A 19,545-nucleotide genomic window follows, 5' to 3' on the forward strand; every position below is an offset into this window, starting at 1 on the left:
AAATATTTATATCACAAATGTTTGTGACCTGGAAGAATTTTTCCAGGACAGAAACGTGTGTGTGACTAGGTGGCCACAATTAGAATTAACATCTAAGGAGGTAAAGAAGAATGACAAACTTGAACGTAGCTGTTGTTATGGGGCAAGTTCTTGTCTGGCCAAATGAACAATGTCAAGGGAGTCAAGAGGCACATGCCACTGAATCTATATCAATTTATGTCAGCTCTGCATCTGGTCTAGGACTGAACATTGTCTCTTTAGAACATGCAAATTTTCTGCATTGGTCCTGCCCATAATTTCTGATTTGTTTTTAATTATACCAAAGAAGGAAATAAACTCTGCGTCCTTGCAAAATTTTCATGGCTTTTCTGATTTGGGGTGTTGCAGGGTGTAGTTAATGCTCTGAAAAAGCTTCAGGATTCCTGGATGAAAGGTGTGATGAAAGAAGTGTATTGTTATTGTTTTAGGGGAGGAATCATGCTACTGGGTAAGCCTCTGTCACTGAGACTTGCTGGACTTGTTTGTTCTGACTTGCCTATGACTCCTTTCTTTCCTAATTTGGGAGATAAAGCCACAAGTCTATGCTGAGATGCTGCACACTGCATTGTGGCATTCGGGACAGTGCATCTCCCAGACAGAAGAGCTTCTTGCTGACCTCTCAGTGGTAGCCAGAGGTGAGTGCCACGGCTTTCTGACTTGCTCCTTGGTAGTTTGGGCAGCATGGCTATATCGTGCGTAGATTTATAGGGCAGAATAGCACTAGCTCTGAGCTTGCTTCTGATTTGAGCTGCCTTCCATGCATCAGTAATCCTTCTGATATTTCACCCTTTCTCCTCACCCGAAATGCATTTGTTTTCCGAGAATTCCCCGTTTCCTCTACAGTATGGTATGGTGACAAATCAAGGTGGCCTATGGCCACCAAAGGTTACAGTGGGGGAACAGGTGAGAGTCATCTCTCTGCGCCCCAACTCTGATCTGCTATTTGTGCTAGTGCGGTTAGAATGTGTTGCAGTCACAACTGCTGAGCTAATAGCGTGGTATAAAAGGGTGAGCAGAGTAAAGTAGGTAAAAGTAAATTCTTGTGCTCTTGTTTATTTTCATGGGCTTTGTATGCAACCAGTGAAGCGTTAATCTGTGCAGAATCAGCTTGGAAACGCACCAAATCTGGCACCAGACCATTTCACCCACCCTGCCTTGGAACGAAAATCAAACCGAAACCCCACAAAGATTATAACTGCTTGTTTAGTGTCTCGCTTCTGGAACAGATTTCAACCAAAGCAGGATGAAGGGAGGTGGGCAGAGCTATTTTCAAAGACTGAAAAGCAGACATCTACTGCTATGTTCTGGGAGTGCTAAACTAACAGGATAAGATACTTGTCTATGACCAATGCAGCTGGAAGTGGAAACCTGAGAGGTAAAGATGATGTGGAAGTTGCAGAACCTTATCCTGAACTGATTGCAATCAGTGGCCATGTACTTAATATTTCCTTTACACTGGGATGGCCTCTTGCACGTTCATGCAGATTGTAAAGTCCTTATGTAGTGAGTAGCCCTCCTAGTTCTACTGAAGCTTATTTCAGAACGTGGGAGTCTTTCTCAAAATGTTGGCTGTGGCAGTCAGCTGTAGAAAGATGCATTATTGATCAAGGATGTTTCAGTTGTCAGCATTACAGTTATGTCCCACAGACTGTTGTAGTAGTATAGGACGCTAGCTCTATCCCAATAATTAAAGAGCTCATAATCTCCAAAAAGCCGTATGCAAAATGGATGAGAGACTAAGGAACAACAAGCCTTTTGTGCTGATTGCAAAGGTGATCAGATAATCAGGGAAGCCTGTATGAGCAGCATTTTGGCATCACGGATATAGTTACTGGTAAGCTCTGTGTTAACACATCCCAAAGACTGAATGCTGCTCTTGAGTCTTGATGCAAACGACAAGAACAGTATTTGGAGCTGTTGTCTTTGCCCAGCAGAAGTGTGCTCCTTGGAAGCAGCAAAACCTTGGTAGAATTGGATGGTTATGGGGAGGAGCACAATTAGTAAGTGGCAAATACATTAGTGATGCTTTATCTGACTGCAGAGGGGTGGTATGCAGCACCTACTCTTTTTGTGGGATGTTCAAGGGTGTGGGGAGATCGAGCTGATTCAGCGTGACGCATAGAACACCACACACATTTTTTTCCCTCAGCAGATCCCTTCAATATTTGGAAGTCTTCCATTGTATCAGAATTGCTTTGGGAGATATTGAGTGATCGAGGCTGGTAGGTAACTGACCTCATCCAGACAAGGGTCTTGCAGTACTTAGGCAGGCAGTAGCTGCTTCTGTTTCAGTGCCCAATGTAACAGAGGTTGTTGTCCCATTTTCTTAGAAGTGTGTGTCCTGAGTATGCCACAACAGCGGAGAAGTGTTAGGTTGGTGTGATTGCTTGTGGCAAAGGTGGGAGTGGAATTAGCATGTCTTGCTATGTGGCCCTGTGCTTTTGCTACAGGACTCCTGGACTAAGCCAGACATATTTCAGTTGCTGCCATTCCCACCCCCCCTGCCAAGGCAGATAGCTTCAGGGACCTAGCCTGGATTTTCAAATTGCACTCACCAGGCCAGCAGATAAGTCTGTTCAGTTGTCTTGTGAAAGGTCCCATTTCTAGGAAGAGTGATTGTAGGGTTGTGCCCAAATCCATCTTTGAATGGAAAAACTTGTCATGGCTGTAAATGTAGAGAGACCCGCATCAGCAGATGTGCAACCCAAGCTCTGCCATTGGCTTTTCTGAGAGTATTGGAATATCAGTGAGCTAGGGTATAGTAATAAAAAAATATAATAATAAATTTATTATTGGAAGACAGCAGCAGATCAGATAGAAGAGGTTGCATGTTTTCTTCTATGCAGAGCATGGCAAAACACCTTCAGGAAACAGCTGGTGCCAGAAAACATGGTTTAGCTTCATCTAAAAGCAAATCTAGGTCGGGGTGCTGTGAGGGCTTAGCTTAAGAAATCAAAAAATGTCAAGGGTAGATCTGTAAAACAGAACAGGGTAGCTGTTCCCTGCTGTTCCTAGTGTCTAGGGCCTTTTCTTAGGACACTTGATAAAGTACAGTTGCTTTTCTTGTCTGAACAGACATTTTCTGATCAGTTTTCTGGTATTGTTCTGAGGCTTTTTATAATGCACAGTAGCTGAACTGGAAGAGATGGATTAGCTCAATACAGTGGATCAAATCCTGTCAGGCAGAGGTGGGAGCTGAACTTTCATCACTTGCATTGTGAGTGAACTTGGTAACCTTAGGGAATTTGGTACAGGATAAGAGAGGAAAAACCAGCTTGTCACCTGTGTATTGTGCTTGTCTTTTGCTTTGGGGTAAATTGTCCAAGTTGGAAGGTAAAGAATTCATTTGGGGTTGATCAGAAATCCAGCCCGAAATCCTATCTGTTTTCCCCTTGGTTTCGCAAGAAAGACCAGACAATTTTAGCTCCATAAAATTTCAGTACAACTCTTCTTCCTAACGTGCCAATAACTATTAACATAGCTTTATTTCTTGCTGTATTTCACTCGAGGCTTGATTTAATATCTCTGACACGCGACTTGACTATGTTTAAAATAACTTAATTCTATATAAACATAGCTATTTCCAAAATGGTTCATTTGGATGAATTTTTTTCCGTATGGAATAACTTAAGTGATCAAAACACATTTTTTGGCTCTGAGCCAAGGCGTCTAAACTAGGAGACTTAATAGTTTGCATTTCCAGACCCAAATGAACTGTGATATGAAATTGTCAGATGCTCCTGTGGATTGTCTTGGGCTCCTTGGGAATGAAGCGTGTTTTAAATGAGAACAGGGATTGCTGGAGGAGGTCTCGCGTTCATCTATAGTATTGCCAAGATAAGCAGTTTTGTACTGAACTAAAAGATCTTGGGTTTGAAACTTCTCACTAATTCACTGCAGACTGAAAGCTGCCACACACAGACTGTGAGGAGGTGGTTTTCAGAGCAGAGAGGACTTGGCCTTCGAGGTCTCCTGGTGGAGTCTGGCTTCTGATCTCTTGTTAAGGTTTGCTCTTGAGGAATGAAAGTTATCCTCATCCATGCTGGAGGATGAATGCATTGGTGTTACCTGAATTTCCCAGGCTGCTCCCCTGAGAGTTAATTCGCATCTTACTGGAGTTTGGGCAGTGAAAATATCAAAGCGTGTGGCATAAGGAAGCAAGAAATGTGAGGCTGTACAAAACACCTGACTGGAAGGCATCTACACAGACACCTGTGGTATTGGGGGGTCTTCTGAGGAGAACACCTATCTATTAAGCAGTGCCTCTTTGCCACAAGAAAGAAAGGGTGCATCTACGGTTGAAGGCAACAAGATTGTCTCTGCCTCTGCATTCATTAGCACTGCAGAGGATCAGTGTTTCTCTGGCCAGTGAGTGTTGCTGGGTGGAGCAGAGTTTTCTTCATTACTAGAGTGCAGAGAAGACCATGCAGAAGTGTGATTCCTAAACAGTGGGATCCACCTGCTGCTGAACTATTTTAACTACGGAGATGGATGTCCCAGGCTCAGGAATCCTTGTCAGGTGGTTATTCTGGTAGAGCATGACAATCCTGCCCTCCATGGCATAATAGCAAAAAGGCTAGGGGGGTGAAGGAGCTAGTTGGAGGTGTAATGTGTGTGATTAATGACTGAATGCATTGAGTGGACATAACCTGAACAAGAATGGCCTTTCACTAAACATCCTAGTAGGTCTCAGCAGAGGCAGGCTCAAAACCAGACCTAGTTGTGAGTGTGGGGCTTTTTGTGAATATAGACCCTAGCATGGCAGTATCGAACTCTAGAACTCCTGGGCACTACTGGAAATATATGCTGCTTTAATACAAGCGATACACATTTGGTGTTGCCTGCACTTGAGCTCTTCTTCAAGGAGTAAAGGATAGCTGATTTGGGGCCCAACAAGACCATCTGTTCCCTGCATTCACGCCGATTCCTGAAATGGGTGGCAAAAGATTAGGTATTTCCTAAAAAGCTAAAAACAGTAGAGTTTTTCTTTCCCAACCCTTTTGCACAACTGGTGACTACCATGTCTGCTGATAAAATAGACCCCCAAAAAGTGGGGGTGGGGGGCTGCTGAGCCAGGTCCCGCACTCAGGCATCGCAGTTGAAGGATATGTACTGGCAATTGTACACTGTGGGAGGTGATGAGACTTGGTGCTTCCATTGCACAAGAGATTTTTCCTGTTCTGGTACTTAGCAAGATGGAAATCGAAAGCATCGTGCTAAAGGGAGGAAACTGTTTTGGGTTTGAAAAAGTATTTCCACTTTAATTTGTATATCCTATATACAAATTAATTACCTATATGAATGTAAAAATGCATGGAAGTACTTCTTTTAAACTGCTTTCTTTAAAAGATTGAAAGTTAAATCAGTATCAGAAGTGAAGGAGGTTTTTATTCTTCATATCCCATGTTTCCATTTCCCCAAGCACTGCAGCAGTTCCTGAGGTATCTGTTTCCCCTTGCAAGTCTGTGTGACCTGTGGAGAGCAAGCAGTTCCAAAATGTTGGAAGAGAAGGGGGTTTGTGCTGGCAGTGTTTGTTGATGTAGCTGGTATTTGCATGAGAAGGAAATAAAGACAGATTGAAATGGAGGACAGCGCTGCCTGTCAGAGCATGAGTCCTACAGGCAGCGAGATGCTAATTTCTCAAGTGTGAGTCTTAAGCTTTTGTAGCTTAGGTGTAAGGCCTTATCTTGAGGAAATCTGACTGTATACAGTTCAAGAAAGCCGGCGGTTATGAAACAAGACTACTGTTGTCTCAGTATCTGCAGAGTCAGCCGTGTGTCGTCAGGGTTGTGCCACGCGTTCTCTGTGTCAAGAGCAATGGAGGGTTGTCACTCTGATTGCCGTTCAGGTAGAAGCCCGCTGGGGTGGGGACAGCTGAAGCACAAGGAACCAGTCAGATAGAGGCTGATGGCAGGGGCTCAGTCTGGAGAGCAAAAGCTCCCCAGTGAGGAGAATGAAGTCAGATGCTAGAGCAGAATCTTTAAAACATGAGAGGTCGCTAGCTAAGAAGGGGCAGAGGCATATTGCCGTTGTGGGCTTTTCTGCTTAGCCAAGGGGCTTGCCCTCAAGGGCAGTAATTGGCTGCCCATGAGGTATGCTGCAGTTGCATGAGCTAGGACTGTGAAAGATCGTGAGCTGTGAGATGAGGATGGGAACGATCCATGGGAGGCTGCGGCATGTTAAAGAAACTGAGGCAGGACAGTCCCACTGGTCTTAGGTTTTTATCTGAATCTCTGCATCTGTTAAAACCTCAGGTGTAACAGATGGTGTATTCAGTGAAGGTCTAGATGGCGAGAAATCCAGGCCCCTGTGGAACCAGTTGAGCTCTAGTGTGTATTATGTGCTTACTGCAACTTGCAGTTTCCAAAGAAAGTAATCTTGGCCAGCCTCGGCTTTCAGACTCCTGTCAACTGCCCGACAGTCTGTTTTGCAGAGCCTTGCCATTGGGAACTGAGCCAGTCTAGTGGGGAGACAGCTAGATTTGGAGAAAACTTGGACTGTGCATTGCCAGAACATAACTTGGCCGCAATAAAGCAGTCACAACAGAATGAGAGGTACTAGGCTTCTCCATAGCATGTGACTCTGAAGCAGAAGGCTTGATCCTGGTCACCTGTCCGTGTACTTTGATAATGCTGAGCTGCTGCTTGTGACCACCTGCAGTTGTGGTGCTGGCTGAAGCTACCCTGTTCAACTTTTTCTTTCCAGTATGCCACCTGTTTGAGTGGGTAAAAACTTGCCTGCTTCCCTGCTTAAGCAATGGACTGGGATACCTGCCAGCACTCTCACTAGCCAAAACCAAGCTTTTATGTGAGGAGATTAAACTCTGGGTTGCTTCCAACTTCCCTGTTACTTGCTGAGCACACCCTCACTCTGTGCAGACCTCTCAGCTGCTTCCTCTGTGGCTTTTTTTTTTTTTTTCCCTGGTTTGCCATGCTTGCCATCTCTGTCTTGTAGCTTTGCTCAGCTTTCTTGCCCTCAGGGCAGAGCGTATAACCCCATTCTGCTCTCCCACCACTTCACTGTCTTTTGCTTTCTTGGATTGGTGCATCATACCCTTGCCTTCACTGTTCTTCTGCTCCCTCAGCTCATTTCCTAAGATGGAGCTTCTGCTGGTATCCTGTTCTGCTTTCACTGTGACTTCTTCTTTGCCACCTTGTAGTCAGAAAACCTGGAAAGACTTACTCTCTCCACCTGCCCTTCTGCCCCTGTTTTCTCAGATGTTGCTCAGAAATGGCTGTGCCATAGGCCTGAAAGGGGGAAAATAGCATTTACTGTGTCTGGTCCACAGCAATACAAACATGGATCAGTGGGTGTAAAACAGTGTGGTGACTAGCCAGCTGAGTCCCTCCTCCCCAGAGCTGGCTGCTGCCATTTGTCACTTGAGGCACCTTTGAGAGATTATCCCATGTGTTTTTCTGATACCCTCTACTAGTGCCAACCATGATATAGAGACTCGGTGCGTGGCATGCCAACAATTACTACATAGTGTGCTGTGGAATTACTGGGGATCTGAAATAAATGTGCTTAAGGCTTTGCATCATCCTGCAACAAAGCTACTGAGGACATGCACAAAAATGCAGTTTTCCTAATATTCTCTTGCTTAATGCTGAACAGGAGGACATAAATGGAGGAGAAAGGCTTATGCGCCTTTGTCCATGTGCGAGTCAAGTTCCCAACCCTTTTACGGGTCTGCTGTTGACTTTCAGTGAGCACCAAGTCTGGGTCTTGTTGCCATATCCCATTTACACATAGGCAGCTGTTTACTTCCCCTCTGACAGACTGTCTGGCAGGAGACAGGATGTAGTTTCTTACAATGTATGTGTAGTTTTGGTGCGATAAAACCCAAACCCTGTAAGGGATCAATAAATGTTACTATTCATACAGCTTTGAGTTATTTTTAGTTGGTATGTTATATGGCATCTCTGGTAGCCTAGAGTATCCTTGCTGCAGAAGTTATTTCATCAGTCATGAATTATTACATTTATATTCAGTTTAAGCACCTGTGTGGGCAGTCAGCTGCACTTGAAATCTGTGGGAAATTGTCTCTACTAGCAATACCTACACAACTCTAGGCTTTTCTCAGGGGTGCATGTGAGGCAACAGAGGCAAGTCAGAACACAGGAAATTCTGACTAAATATGAAGAAAAAGCTTTTGCCATGAGAGTGGTCAGAGACTGGACCAGGACTCCTGAGAGACTGGGGGGTCTCTGTCCTTGGAGATACTAAAAACTTGACTGGACAAAGCATGGAGCAAGCTGCTGTAGTGGGATCTGGTTTGAGCAGGTCAGACCCACAGGGTCCAGAGTTCCTCCCCAACCTACCTCATTCTGTGAGGTTTGTCAGCTGAGCTAAACTGTGCCAGGTATGATTTGGTGCAGGATGTGCTATTGTCTTTGTAATAGTTGAATTTCTCCATGTTGTTTTCTTCAATGCAGATAGTGATCCAGATGGAGAGACCAATGAACCGTATAGAACCATGGAAGATAGCAGTCATCGTTGTGTCGGTGATAGCAGGCTTAGCCTTCGTCATTGGCTTGATTACATTTTTTTTGTGCCATGGTAAGTGCACCACTCAGACTTGTTGTCACAAGTCTTCAGGAATCTGTTGTGTTTCACTTGCTACTGTGGTCTTGCCTGATGATTTAGGTATACAATTCACCCCTGGTATAGAATCCACATGAGAACTTACTAGACCCTATTCAAGATCTGAATTGATTCGAAAACCTGCAAGAATACTTAAAATATCATTCACTTGAAGCAGGGATTTAAGTGTTGTCCCTCTCTTTGGTTCTTGTCTTGCCCTGGTGCCTCCACTGGTATCCATGGTTAATCAAAGGCTAGCAGTCTTCTGTGTAAGCCAGGGGTGTGGCTAGTATTCAGGCTATGCATAGTAAGCTTGGTCTCAAACAGGGTTTTTTCCGAAATTGAACCTGGCACCTCTAGCTGAGGTTATTCCAGAGAGAGAGAGGGCAGAGGTTTAGGCATTTTGGAGCCCAGGAGTCGGTCCTGGTTGCCAAGGGCCCAGTTTTGGTAGTGGATGAATGAAGCCAAGCCGTTCTGTTCCCAGTCTCTGAGACGCCAGTGTGAGGGGTTTTGAAATGCCTTCCTCCTGGGATGAAGCTAATTGCATTGCTGTCTCAGCTCACGGAGAGTCGACGAGGCCGTGGCTTGCATTAGGACACTAGACAGAGCAGTGGCAGAGCTACAGCTTAGCTTTGCTTTTTGCTAACTCTGCATAATGGGGCCCCTCTCTGCCATTCACGGAAGAGCCAGATTTTAAACTTAATCTGACGGCTGAATGGATGCAAACAGCACTGGGCCACCTGCCTCTCAGAGGGGCAGGGACATGCCAGAGTGCAGCTAGGGAGGAGTGAGTGTGTCTACTGAGTCAGAAGGGACGTATGTGGGCTGGTGTGTCTTGTGCTGTGCTCGCCTCGGGCTGATGGGAAGATGGTCCCCAGAGAAATGTTGTAGTGTAGTTTAGAGCTGCTTGGGATGGTCTTCAAAGTAGAAATGAGCCCCTAGCTGGTCCATGGAGCAACAAGATGGTCCAGAGCCCCCTTTTCCTAAAGTGCTGCTAAAGCTGTGATTCCACAGCTGACAGGTTCGCAGCCAGAGCCTGGGAGCCTTACTTGTGCCATGCCCTGCGAGGTGCTGTGCATGTCTGAATTGTACTGAAGGAGATCAGCCACCTTTCCTTTTCTTCTCCTCTGTAGATCAGGATCGATATTACAATGCATCTTTCCTAATCACCAATGTCAAGTACGACCCTCAATACAAAAGGCAAACCACAGAAGAGTTCAGGCGCCTGAGCCAAGAGATTGAAACCATGGTAAGCTAAGCTGTTTCTCTGTTTCTGCCTGACCTATGGTGAAGAGTCCTGCGGTTGTGTGATTGGAAGTAAAGAGTCAGATGTGATTGTGCCTCATCCTTATGTGTCTGGCCTTACCTTTCAAAACTTGCTGTAGTGAGTTAAAGATGCATTGCTGACTGCACAAGCAGATGGTAAGCACAGGTGCTGTTTGTTCCAGCAGCCCTGGGGTGGAACAGGCACCCACAGAGCAGAAGGGACAGCAAAATCAGCCAAGCTGTTTATTTTGGTTCTGCATCCTCTGATGGAAATTTAGTGGTAGCTTTGGTGTAGACCTGGAGATCTGAATGCATTTTCTAGTGTTTCAGAGGCTCACAAGACTGTTATATCTTGAGAACATGTGCATATTACAGGTGTATTTTAACACGCTCTTTTCCTTCAACAGATATCTGCAGTGTTCAAGGGGTCCTTTCTAAGAAAAAGGTACATCAGGTCCCATGTTGTCAGTCTAAGGTAAGTATTGTGAAGGTCAGGAAGAAGTAGGGATGTGATAAATATCCTTTCTTCCTACCTCTTGACCATATGGAGCGTGCCTGGTTGTTTATGCTTGGATTACACCAGCAGGATGACTAAGTCTTGGCTGGTTGTCGCTCTCCTTCGGTGCTTACAACACTGAGGGCTCGGTTACCTTCAGAGGTCAGCAAGGAAGAGAAATTTGGCCTTACACTTCTGCAGATTGATTACCTGAACACCAGTTGGTTGTGGCTGTGATGCAGTAACTGAATTACTAGGTGATCCCAGCCTTCACTACTAGTTCAAGGCTTGAGAGATGCAGAGTCAGCTCTTTATTCCACTTTATGCTTCCTGTGGAAGCTCAGGCTGGTGTTTACCCCTCTGCATGCTGTACAGCAGGAGGTGTCTATTCTCTTCCCTCAATGAAAAGGTCTGAAGGAATACACGTTTCCACTGTGAGATACCTGGATACAGAGTTGAGGGAAAGAGGCAAGTGGGACATATAAAGGTCCTGTGTGAGAGCTTTTAAGTCTTTCCTCTCTACAGTAATTATGTATCACTCTCAGTGATAAGAGCCATCTTCCCTCTTCTTCACATTACTTTGGTTTGGAGTTGTATTTCTATAAGGCTCAATTCTGCTGTGGAATATTTTTCCCTAGACAGCAAAGAATGCCAGACTTCCTACAAATGTCCTTCTTCACAGCACTTCTGGGCTTTTTTGCCTTTACCTGGCTCTAGATGGAATGAGTCGTTGCCTTAAACTGTTCTATGTTGTTTTCTGCTGCTGGTTTCTTCCACAAGCCTTCCATACTGTATATCAACTGAAATTACAGAACTTGGGAGCTAAAATTCAAGCAACTCCTTTACACCTTTTAGGTTGAGCAAACAGTGTATCTCTTCCAAGCTTGTTTTTACTACAGATACCTTGTGTAACTAGGCACTGGACCAGCCTAGCTGCATCTCTGATGTCTTTCCCTCTAGGCTTCAGTTGGTTTTCCTTTAGACCATTAGTCTAAAGTGTTGGGCCCGATATTTAATACTGACGGTAAGTGATCATCCCTTGCTCTGATAATGCAAATTATTGAGATTTTTGTCTCTAGATACAATGAAGCTAACTGGCAAATAAATGGTCAAGTGTCTTAAATGGAAAGAATTACCGAGAGACCTTTCTAACTTCTGTGGCGCTAAAATGGGTCTTTTGAATGGCTGTTAGGAGTGGCCTGTTGGGTACCTGTTGAAGGGTTTTGACTTGCTGTATTGTTCCTACTGACTATGAGCTGCCGTGGAGGCCAAAGGGAGTGATCCCTCCTGTCCTTCTCAGCTGCTTATAACAGTTCCCAGAAAATTCCCTCTTATTGTTATAGTGAGAACCAAGTCTTTTGTTGCCTGCTGACATGTCATCATCTTCCTTTACTTGTGCACAGCTATGCTATTTGTCCTATACATCTGTGCAGACCAGACCTGTTCTCACATAAAGGAGGTAGACGTTGCAAAGCAGAACAAAGAGGATAATTGGGCAGAGAGAGAATGACGTGACTTTGGTTTTTTTTGGTTTGCAGCCCAGATCCTGGTGGAGTGCTTGCATCTGTTGTTCTGGTATTTAAATTTGCCTCAGCTGACAGTAAGGCAATGAGCTGGGGTCACGTCAACAATGTGTTACGCAGAAGGCTGAAAACAAGCTCCACATTCTTGAATGTTGACCAGTCTACCCTTAGACTCACAGGCAAGTGCCTTAGGTTTGTGTTTTTAGCTTGGAATTTGTTCCTCATACTTTGCTGTTCTTAGTGTAATGAGTTTCACTTTGGTATGCAAATATGGGCTATTCTTGTTTTCTTCTTTTGCCTTCTCAAAATTGTGTGTTACGGCTGACAGCCCAGGGACTTGGAAGAAGTAGCATGGAAAGAACTAAAGCATACTAGCACTGATTTATGCTGTGAGCTCTCCTCTATGCATCAGAGGGTCTCTCTGTGTACCTAGCTCTGTTGAATGAGATTGTCCCCCCTGCCCAATTCATCAAAAAAGGCCCAACTTTGTGACCATGGGTTCACAGATTACTTTAAGGCACACAGTGAACTGGACAAGAACTTGTATCACCAGGTACTGAAATGCAGAGTCCTCAAGCTATTAAAAAAATGCAAGGCTGAGATGGTTCCCTTTTCTACCCTCTGCCATTTCCTTTGCTTATTTGACAGATTGCTATAGCAAGTGTTCACAACAAAACCCTGAGGTTCCCTGGGCAGTAATCCACTCCTATGAATCTGTTGCTGGGTACTATCAGAATCTGGCAGAGGGTTTTTTGTAGGAAAGAAATTGGTAACGTTACAGTTTACCTCCAGTCAATCTCAGCACTGATGATTTTTGAAGACTGTTTTGACCACCTTGCCGTAATATTGAACCTGAAAAAATGCATGTAGGTGTTTGTATTGTGCACAGCTGCCAGCACATGTAGATTTTACCTGGACCTATGTGCAGTCATCTGCTGCTTTTGTTAGCTCTAAGCTAAGGCAAGAAAGATGTATCCTTTGGCCTTGCACTTTCAGTGGGGAACACAGGCTTAATTGAACTTCTTCAACAGAGCAAATTACTCCTTTTACCATATTGTCACTCCATGCAGCAATGGAACCTGTTTAATTTGTGTTCGCTGGCTACGGGGAGGGAATCTGCTAATTCACATAGCAGTATGAGATATATTTACTGTGGTGTTTGGTTTTCATTTCAGAGTTGAATAAGGAAAAAGGAGAAAACCTTTTAAACAACTGTAAGTACAAATGCTTTGTAGAAAAGGTCCAAGGACATAGTGGTCTAGGTTTTGTGTTTACAAGATTCTTATGCTTTTGAGATGCAAGTTGAAAAAATAACTTATTAAAGATACTAGAGCGGTAGACAGTGCATGAGCCAGGGAAGATGTCAGCTCATTTTCTTGCAGTCAGGCTGGCTCTGTAGTGTTTGCAAAATCAGGCATCCTGATCTGGTGGTGGGAAGCACTTGCTTTAATTTTGGTTATGGGAAGTAGTGGCATGTAGGTGAGCTGCTGTTAGTGAGCTTTGTACAAGGACTGCGGTTGCTGTGGGCCAAGGTTCTTGCTGGAATCCTTCCAAAAACATTTTCCCTTCTTCCCCCTCCTCCCTGCAGAAGGGTTTGGCAATAGATGTCTGTCAGATTTGAACTAAATGTTGCGATATACTGGGAAAGTGGGAAAGGCCAGAGGGTGGGAGAGGGAGAAGAGCTGTCCACAGTGAGAGCAAGGCAGTGGCACAGCCCTGGAGAGGGGCAGGTTCTCGGTTCCTCTCCTGTTCTGTGCTCCCTCCTGAGGTCTTAAAGCTCCTCTGGAAACAGGGGGACAGTGTAAGTCCCCTTCCAGGGGACTATATCAGTCCCCTGCATGGTCTAGGAGCCTTTCAATGTTAGCTTTCCGTCTTTAAATGGACTCTGAGAATTAACCGGTTTGGATCTAACTTTTTTCATCTGAGTAATACATGACCGCTGTTGGCACAGTGGCTGTAAGTAAACTGTTGGAGGAAGAGGACACTATTTTTTTGTTGTTGTGGTCAAGGCTGACCTGGAGGTGACCTGACAAAATCCTTTCTTTGTTTGCTTAGTTTGTGGGTGGGGTTTTTTGTTTGGTTTTGTGTTTTTTTTACAAACTAGTCTTCAGCAATTCTGTGACACTTAAAGCTATACTATGTCGGTCTTGCCTTTGCTATACAGGTGGGATGTTACAAATAATGGGAAGATTGCCTCCACTGAGTTCACAAGTGCTGTGCAGTGTCTGTCTTGCGCATATTTTGGTGGTGATGTGTGTATTAAACCTTAGAGCTGCCCTGGTGTGGTTGTTGTTTATGTGGGGGTTCCTCAGTATTTTCATACTCAATTTTTAAGAAGTCTTTTTAAAAAACCCAAAAACTATAGATGTTCTTTTTTTTCATACAGTACCAAGAGAGGTTTAGTCTTTAGATGAAACTTACATGCTGTTACTATGAAAGCTATATGAATGTAAATGCTTAGGTCAATTCAGTGCATGTCTTTGTGCCTAATAATCTGTGTGTGTACCTATATGCACAGACACACTAATGGCTATGTATGTTACCTTTCCCTCTTGTCGTGGTTTAACCCCAGCCAGCAACTAAGCACCACGCAGCTGCTTGCTCTCTCCTCCCTGCTCCCAGTGGAATGGGCAGGAGAACTGGAAAAAAAAGTAAAACTCCTGGGTTGAGATAAGAACAGTTTAATAAATAAAATAAAAATAAAAATAATAATAATGAATATAACAAAGAGAGAGAAATAAAACCCAAGAAAAAAAACAAGTGATGCACAATGTAATTGCTTATCACCCGCTGACTGATGCCTGAGCAGCGATCTGCCCCTCCTGGCCAACTCTCCCCCAGTTTATATATACTGAGCATGACGTCATATGGTATGGAATATCCTTTGGCTAGTTTGAGTCAGCTGTCCTGGCTGTGCTTCATCCCAGCTTCTTGTATACCTGCTTGCTGGCAAAGCATGGGAAACTGAAAAATCCTTAACTTAGGACAAGTGCTACTTAGCAACAACTAAAACATCGGTGTGGTATCAACATTATTCACACAGTAAATCCAAAACACAGCACTGTACCAGCTACTAGGAAGAAAATTAACTCTATCCCAGCTGAAACCACGACACCTCTGTACAGCTCTGGTCAAATATCAAACAAAGCAAGGTTTGTAGAGGCAATTTTTTTTTTTTATCTAGGTAAACGGTTACAACTGGGGAAAATAAACAGGGTCTCAGATATACAGCCTTCTGTTCCCATGGGAGCAAAAACAGGCTTGTGTGTTTGAAAACTGGCTTAATGGAAAAAGTAGTGACTCTTCTACCAAACTTGTTTGCCCCACATCTATCTTGAGATGTTTGTGACCATGACACTTGGTTTCCCTGCTATTGGAGGCACTGCTTTAGATGAAGGCTGTCTCTTGACACCCCTGCCCTGTTACACCTGTGCCTGCAGCCATGAGGGCCTTTCCGAAAGCAGCAGCCTGATTTCTCTCAATCAGCTAAAGCAGAGCTGCCTTTGCTTTGACAGGCTGTGGAATACGAAGACAGACATTCTCCTTCACAGGAGTGGAGAGAATAATTGGCGGGCAGCGTGCACAGGAGGGGGAATGGCCATGGCAGGCTAGTATTCAGCTTGATGGGACCCATCGCTGTGGTGCATCGGTGATCAGTAATACGTGGCTAGTGACTGCAGCCCACTGCTTTAGAGGGTAAGGCATCAGCACCTTTCTGATCCTACAGGCTTTAGGACTCTTGGGTGCTCTGACCTTTCACGGCCCACTAACATCTGTATCTGCTGAATGATAATGAAGTTTGGCTCTTCTCTGTCCCTTAGGCAAATGTGGCCACATTGCATTTTGATGCTTAAATGGAGAGCTAAGCTCCTTTGTGGATCTTGTTTTGTGTGGCTGTGACATAACCTCAAATATCTTACAGAGGAAGAGATCCTGGGAGGTGGACTGCCAGCTTTGGAATTTGGCTAAGACCTCCAAAACAGAAAAAATTCGTCCGAAGAATTATCATTCATGAAAAATACGATGACTTTTTCCTTAATCATAAATATGATGTGGCTGTTGTGGAACTTACCTCTGCTATTGAGTTCACAAGTGATGTGCACAGTGTCTGTCTTCCTGAAGCATCTCATATTTTCCCAGACAACACTTCCTGTTTTGTCACAGGTTGGGGAGCTTTGGAGAATGATGGTGAGTGTCTCTTGCCTTCCCGTGCCTTGTCACACATGTATCTGAGAAGACTGCTGTTAGTTTTATGGGGTTTTGTGTTTGTTTTGGGCTCCTTAGACTTGGTGATTGATAGGTACCTGTGCTAATGATACACTTATGGACTTTGTTTGCTGCTTTTTTTCTGGCTTGGTCAATGGATTGGAATATGGGGGAAAGACCCTACAGGTTAGCTGTACAGGAATAAGAGCAGCTTTTTTTTTTGTTGCTGCATGCATTGTGCTGGTTGAATATATAGTGTTCTCTGTTCCCACTGGCCCAGTCCCTCTGGGTTTAGCTCTGACTTGAGTTCTTTTTCCATTCAGCTTTGTCATAGATGTATCATGACAGTTTTCATCAGTTATTCTCTCTTTGGTCATAAATCAGGCTTCATTCTAAGACTTGAGTGAACTTCATTCAAATTAGTCCATGCCAGTGAGGTCAGAGTTGATGGGACTATAGATCTGCTTATGAGAACCATTGAACTATATAGGTTGTGTTTCATGGTAGACTCTTGAGGGGTGTAGTGATTGTACAAAGCTGCATTGCAGTTAACTAAATGGGTCTTTACAATGATATCAAGGACATATCTTGTAGCCTATAGTTGAATTCAACACTGCAACATGTACAAAAATCCCTTTGTCCATTATGTTAAAGAACATCTGGTGAGGATGAAAGATGGAGAACAAGTGAACAACTTCAGGGGGGGAAAAAATTGTCTTCTTCCTGAGACATTGTCTAGGTAGCTCCCTTCATTGCCTGGAATGGCAGAAAAGCTGTAGGAAAATCTGGCTACTCCTAATCCTTGAGTGTTCTAGGTTGCATACCCTGTCTGCAAATTCTAATGCCACTTCTTTTAGGCTACAGTGTTAATCAGCTTCGACAAGCAGAAGTGAAAATTATAAGTACTGCGACTTGTAATAGAAGACAAGTGTACGGTGGAGCAATAACACCTGGAATGTTGTGTGCTGGATACTTGGAGGGGCAGGTGGATGCCTGCCAGGTAAGTCTCTTCATAGGTAATAGTAAAAAGGAAATAGGTGGGGTGGGAGGTGATGTTTCCTAGAAATAAAATATACTTTGAGGAATCTTGATTAAGTTTATGGGGTACAGTATCTTGACAGATGTAAATAGCAAGCTTCATGGCTCATGGGCTCAAGTCTGCACTTAAGTGCTTGGGGTTTATAACTAATGCCATGTGAGAGAATACAGATGTGAGGGTGTGGAGTGAGAGACACTGAATTAGACACAGGCTGTCAGCCTCTGTCTTGTCAGTAAACTGTGTGGAGGTTGAATTATAGCTGTGGTCTAGAGACAAACATCTGTCAGTTCTAACAGAACAATTTGAGGCTTGCTGCATTAGTGAGGTGAACACTGTTTATTTTGTTCCTGCCTGTTGACATTTTTCTCCTTAGGGTGACTCTGGTGGGCCACTGGTGCATGCAGACTCCAGAGGAATCTGGTATCTTGTGGGAATAGTGAGCTGGGGAGATGAATGTGGCAAGCCAAATAAACCAGGAGTGTACACGCGAGTGACTTACTATCGAAACTGGATCAACGCCAAAACAGGCATCTGACACCTGCAGTGGGTTAAGTTTTGTGGGCTGTATGCAGCTATTCCTCTGACACATTCTGCTCTGTGGTTACCCTCTAAACAGCTGCTGGCTTAGCTTGTGGTCATGTATCAACTGCTAGCAAGCTTGGAGTGGTCTAGGACTTGAAATTGGTTTAGCCTACAGCCAGACAGGAATAGACTTGATCCACGTGACAGCTGTTTGCTCAGGAAGTACTCTGTCAAAGGGACAACTGCCTTTGTCTGTATGCAATCTACTGACCCTTTTTTCTCCGTGGCCAAATGTCTTGGCCCCTACTTTTATACCCAGGCAAAGTGTTTGAGCCCAAACAATCATATTTACCAGCATCTAAGACAAGTTACAACTAAAAAGTGGCCCGCCCCTTTGCTGTGTGCTCCCGAGGCCCCATCCATCTGTAGACCAGCTACAATCCAGCCCCTCACTCCAACACTGCTGCGCTTCTGAATTCTTCTTGAGCTTTTTCCCACTTCGTTCCAGGGAGCGTACTCTAATGAAGAAAGGAAGATGGCTTAGAGAAGTCCTGGTTCCTAATATCATGTTGGGCTGTTACTTAGGCAAATAGAGAATTTTTCCTTGCTGCATTGTCCTGAAAAAGGAATCAGTGGAAAACACCAGCTTCTGTCCACCTTTGAACAAGTGTATGTATGCCCACTCATCGCTTCATATGAACAGACCCTGCCACAGCGTTTGCTGTGAGAGTGATTGCTGGACTTAAGACTAAAAACGACTTTATGTTCATACCAGTCTGTTGTCATATCAGAGTATTTGGCTGAATTAATTTCCATTTTTAACTTTCCAGATCTTATTGTTCTGAATAAAAGTCCTTGGCTTTTTGAGCAGGATGGAGGATTGTAACAATCTCAGTATGACCATTGCAAAAAAACCCCCAAACCCTCTAAAACTGCTTATTCTTGCGAATGCTGTTCTCAAATCTTTATAATTTAATATGTGCATCTTCTGCAAGCTTTTGTGTTATGGTGGAAATACCTGTCTCCTTCAGATCAGGGCAGAACTTCTGACTGACCCAGTAATGTTATGGTAAAGATCTCTCTCTCTTCTGTCAGCAAGTAAGAAATGCCTCTGCCTCATTGCCAGACCATAGCTAACTCATTTGATCTTGACCACACAAACTTCATATTCTCTTTGACTTCATGTGTTCAGGAGCCTATGTTTCCATCTGCCAGGTAGATCTCAAATATTTTCTAAACCCCAGCAGCAGAACACACCTATTCCGGGTGAGGATGCTTTTCTTGGTGTGTCTGCAGACTCGTTCCAACACTGTGTGTGGATGCTGGTCCTGACAACAGCAAGTGCTGTGGTCTTAGTTGCTAGATAATGAGCCATTCAATTGCTCTCTTTTCCCTCTATGGTCAGAAGAGAAAGAACTCAGCAAAGGAGATACCAGCCACACTGCCAAGACTCAGAGCTGGTCCAGCATAGCAAGCAAGCAAGCAAGAATCTTAATGCCAGGCTAGAAAAGGCAAACAGCAGGCTTTTGGCGTGCTCATAGTTAGAAGATTTTGGGGAAATGGGCCCTCAGTGATCACAGTCTTAGGATCAAAGTATTGTCCAAATTGAGTACAAGTCAGTTGACTTAGTCAATGGCGGTTCAGGGGATCCCCTCTGGACTATGCAGTTTACTGCAAATGCTGCTGAACAGAGCAGCAATCCATCGAATTAACAGAAGTATTTTGATTACGCATCCTGTGATCTGGCTGCTTGCCAGTATAGAGGACCATGCTTTTCTAGAGCCTCACTGGAGGTAATAGAATATTTCGATGCCCAGAGAAGGTCTGTGTGAAAGACAAAGGGTCTGCAGCTGTTGTGTGTTCTATACTTG

The 19,545-nt window shown here is 44.2% G+C and overlaps 1 protein-coding gene across 1 annotated transcript; it reads left to right on the forward strand.

Moving 5' to 3' along the window:
- The first annotated feature begins 581 nt into the window (after positions 1-581).
- LOC104843366 (transmembrane protease serine 11E-like) lies at positions 582-17,687 on the forward strand. The gene is given in 10 exon segments (XM_010586270.1): positions 582-674; positions 8,475-8,598; positions 9,756-9,871; positions 10,296-10,363; positions 11,923-12,086; positions 13,083-13,121; positions 15,423-15,603; positions 15,830-16,095; positions 16,971-17,113; positions 17,526-17,687. Coding segments are annotated over 10 exon segments (1,356 nt in total).
- The last annotated feature ends 1,858 nt before the right edge of the window (positions 17,688-19,545 follow it).

This window comes from Haliaeetus leucocephalus, unplaced genomic scaffold, assembly GCF_000737465.1.
Source record: "Haliaeetus leucocephalus isolate CR32 unplaced genomic scaffold, Haliaeetus_leucocephalus-4.0 Scaffold140, whole genome shotgun sequence".
Classification (NCBI taxonomy): domain Eukaryota; kingdom Metazoa; phylum Chordata; class Aves; order Accipitriformes; family Accipitridae; genus Haliaeetus; species Haliaeetus leucocephalus.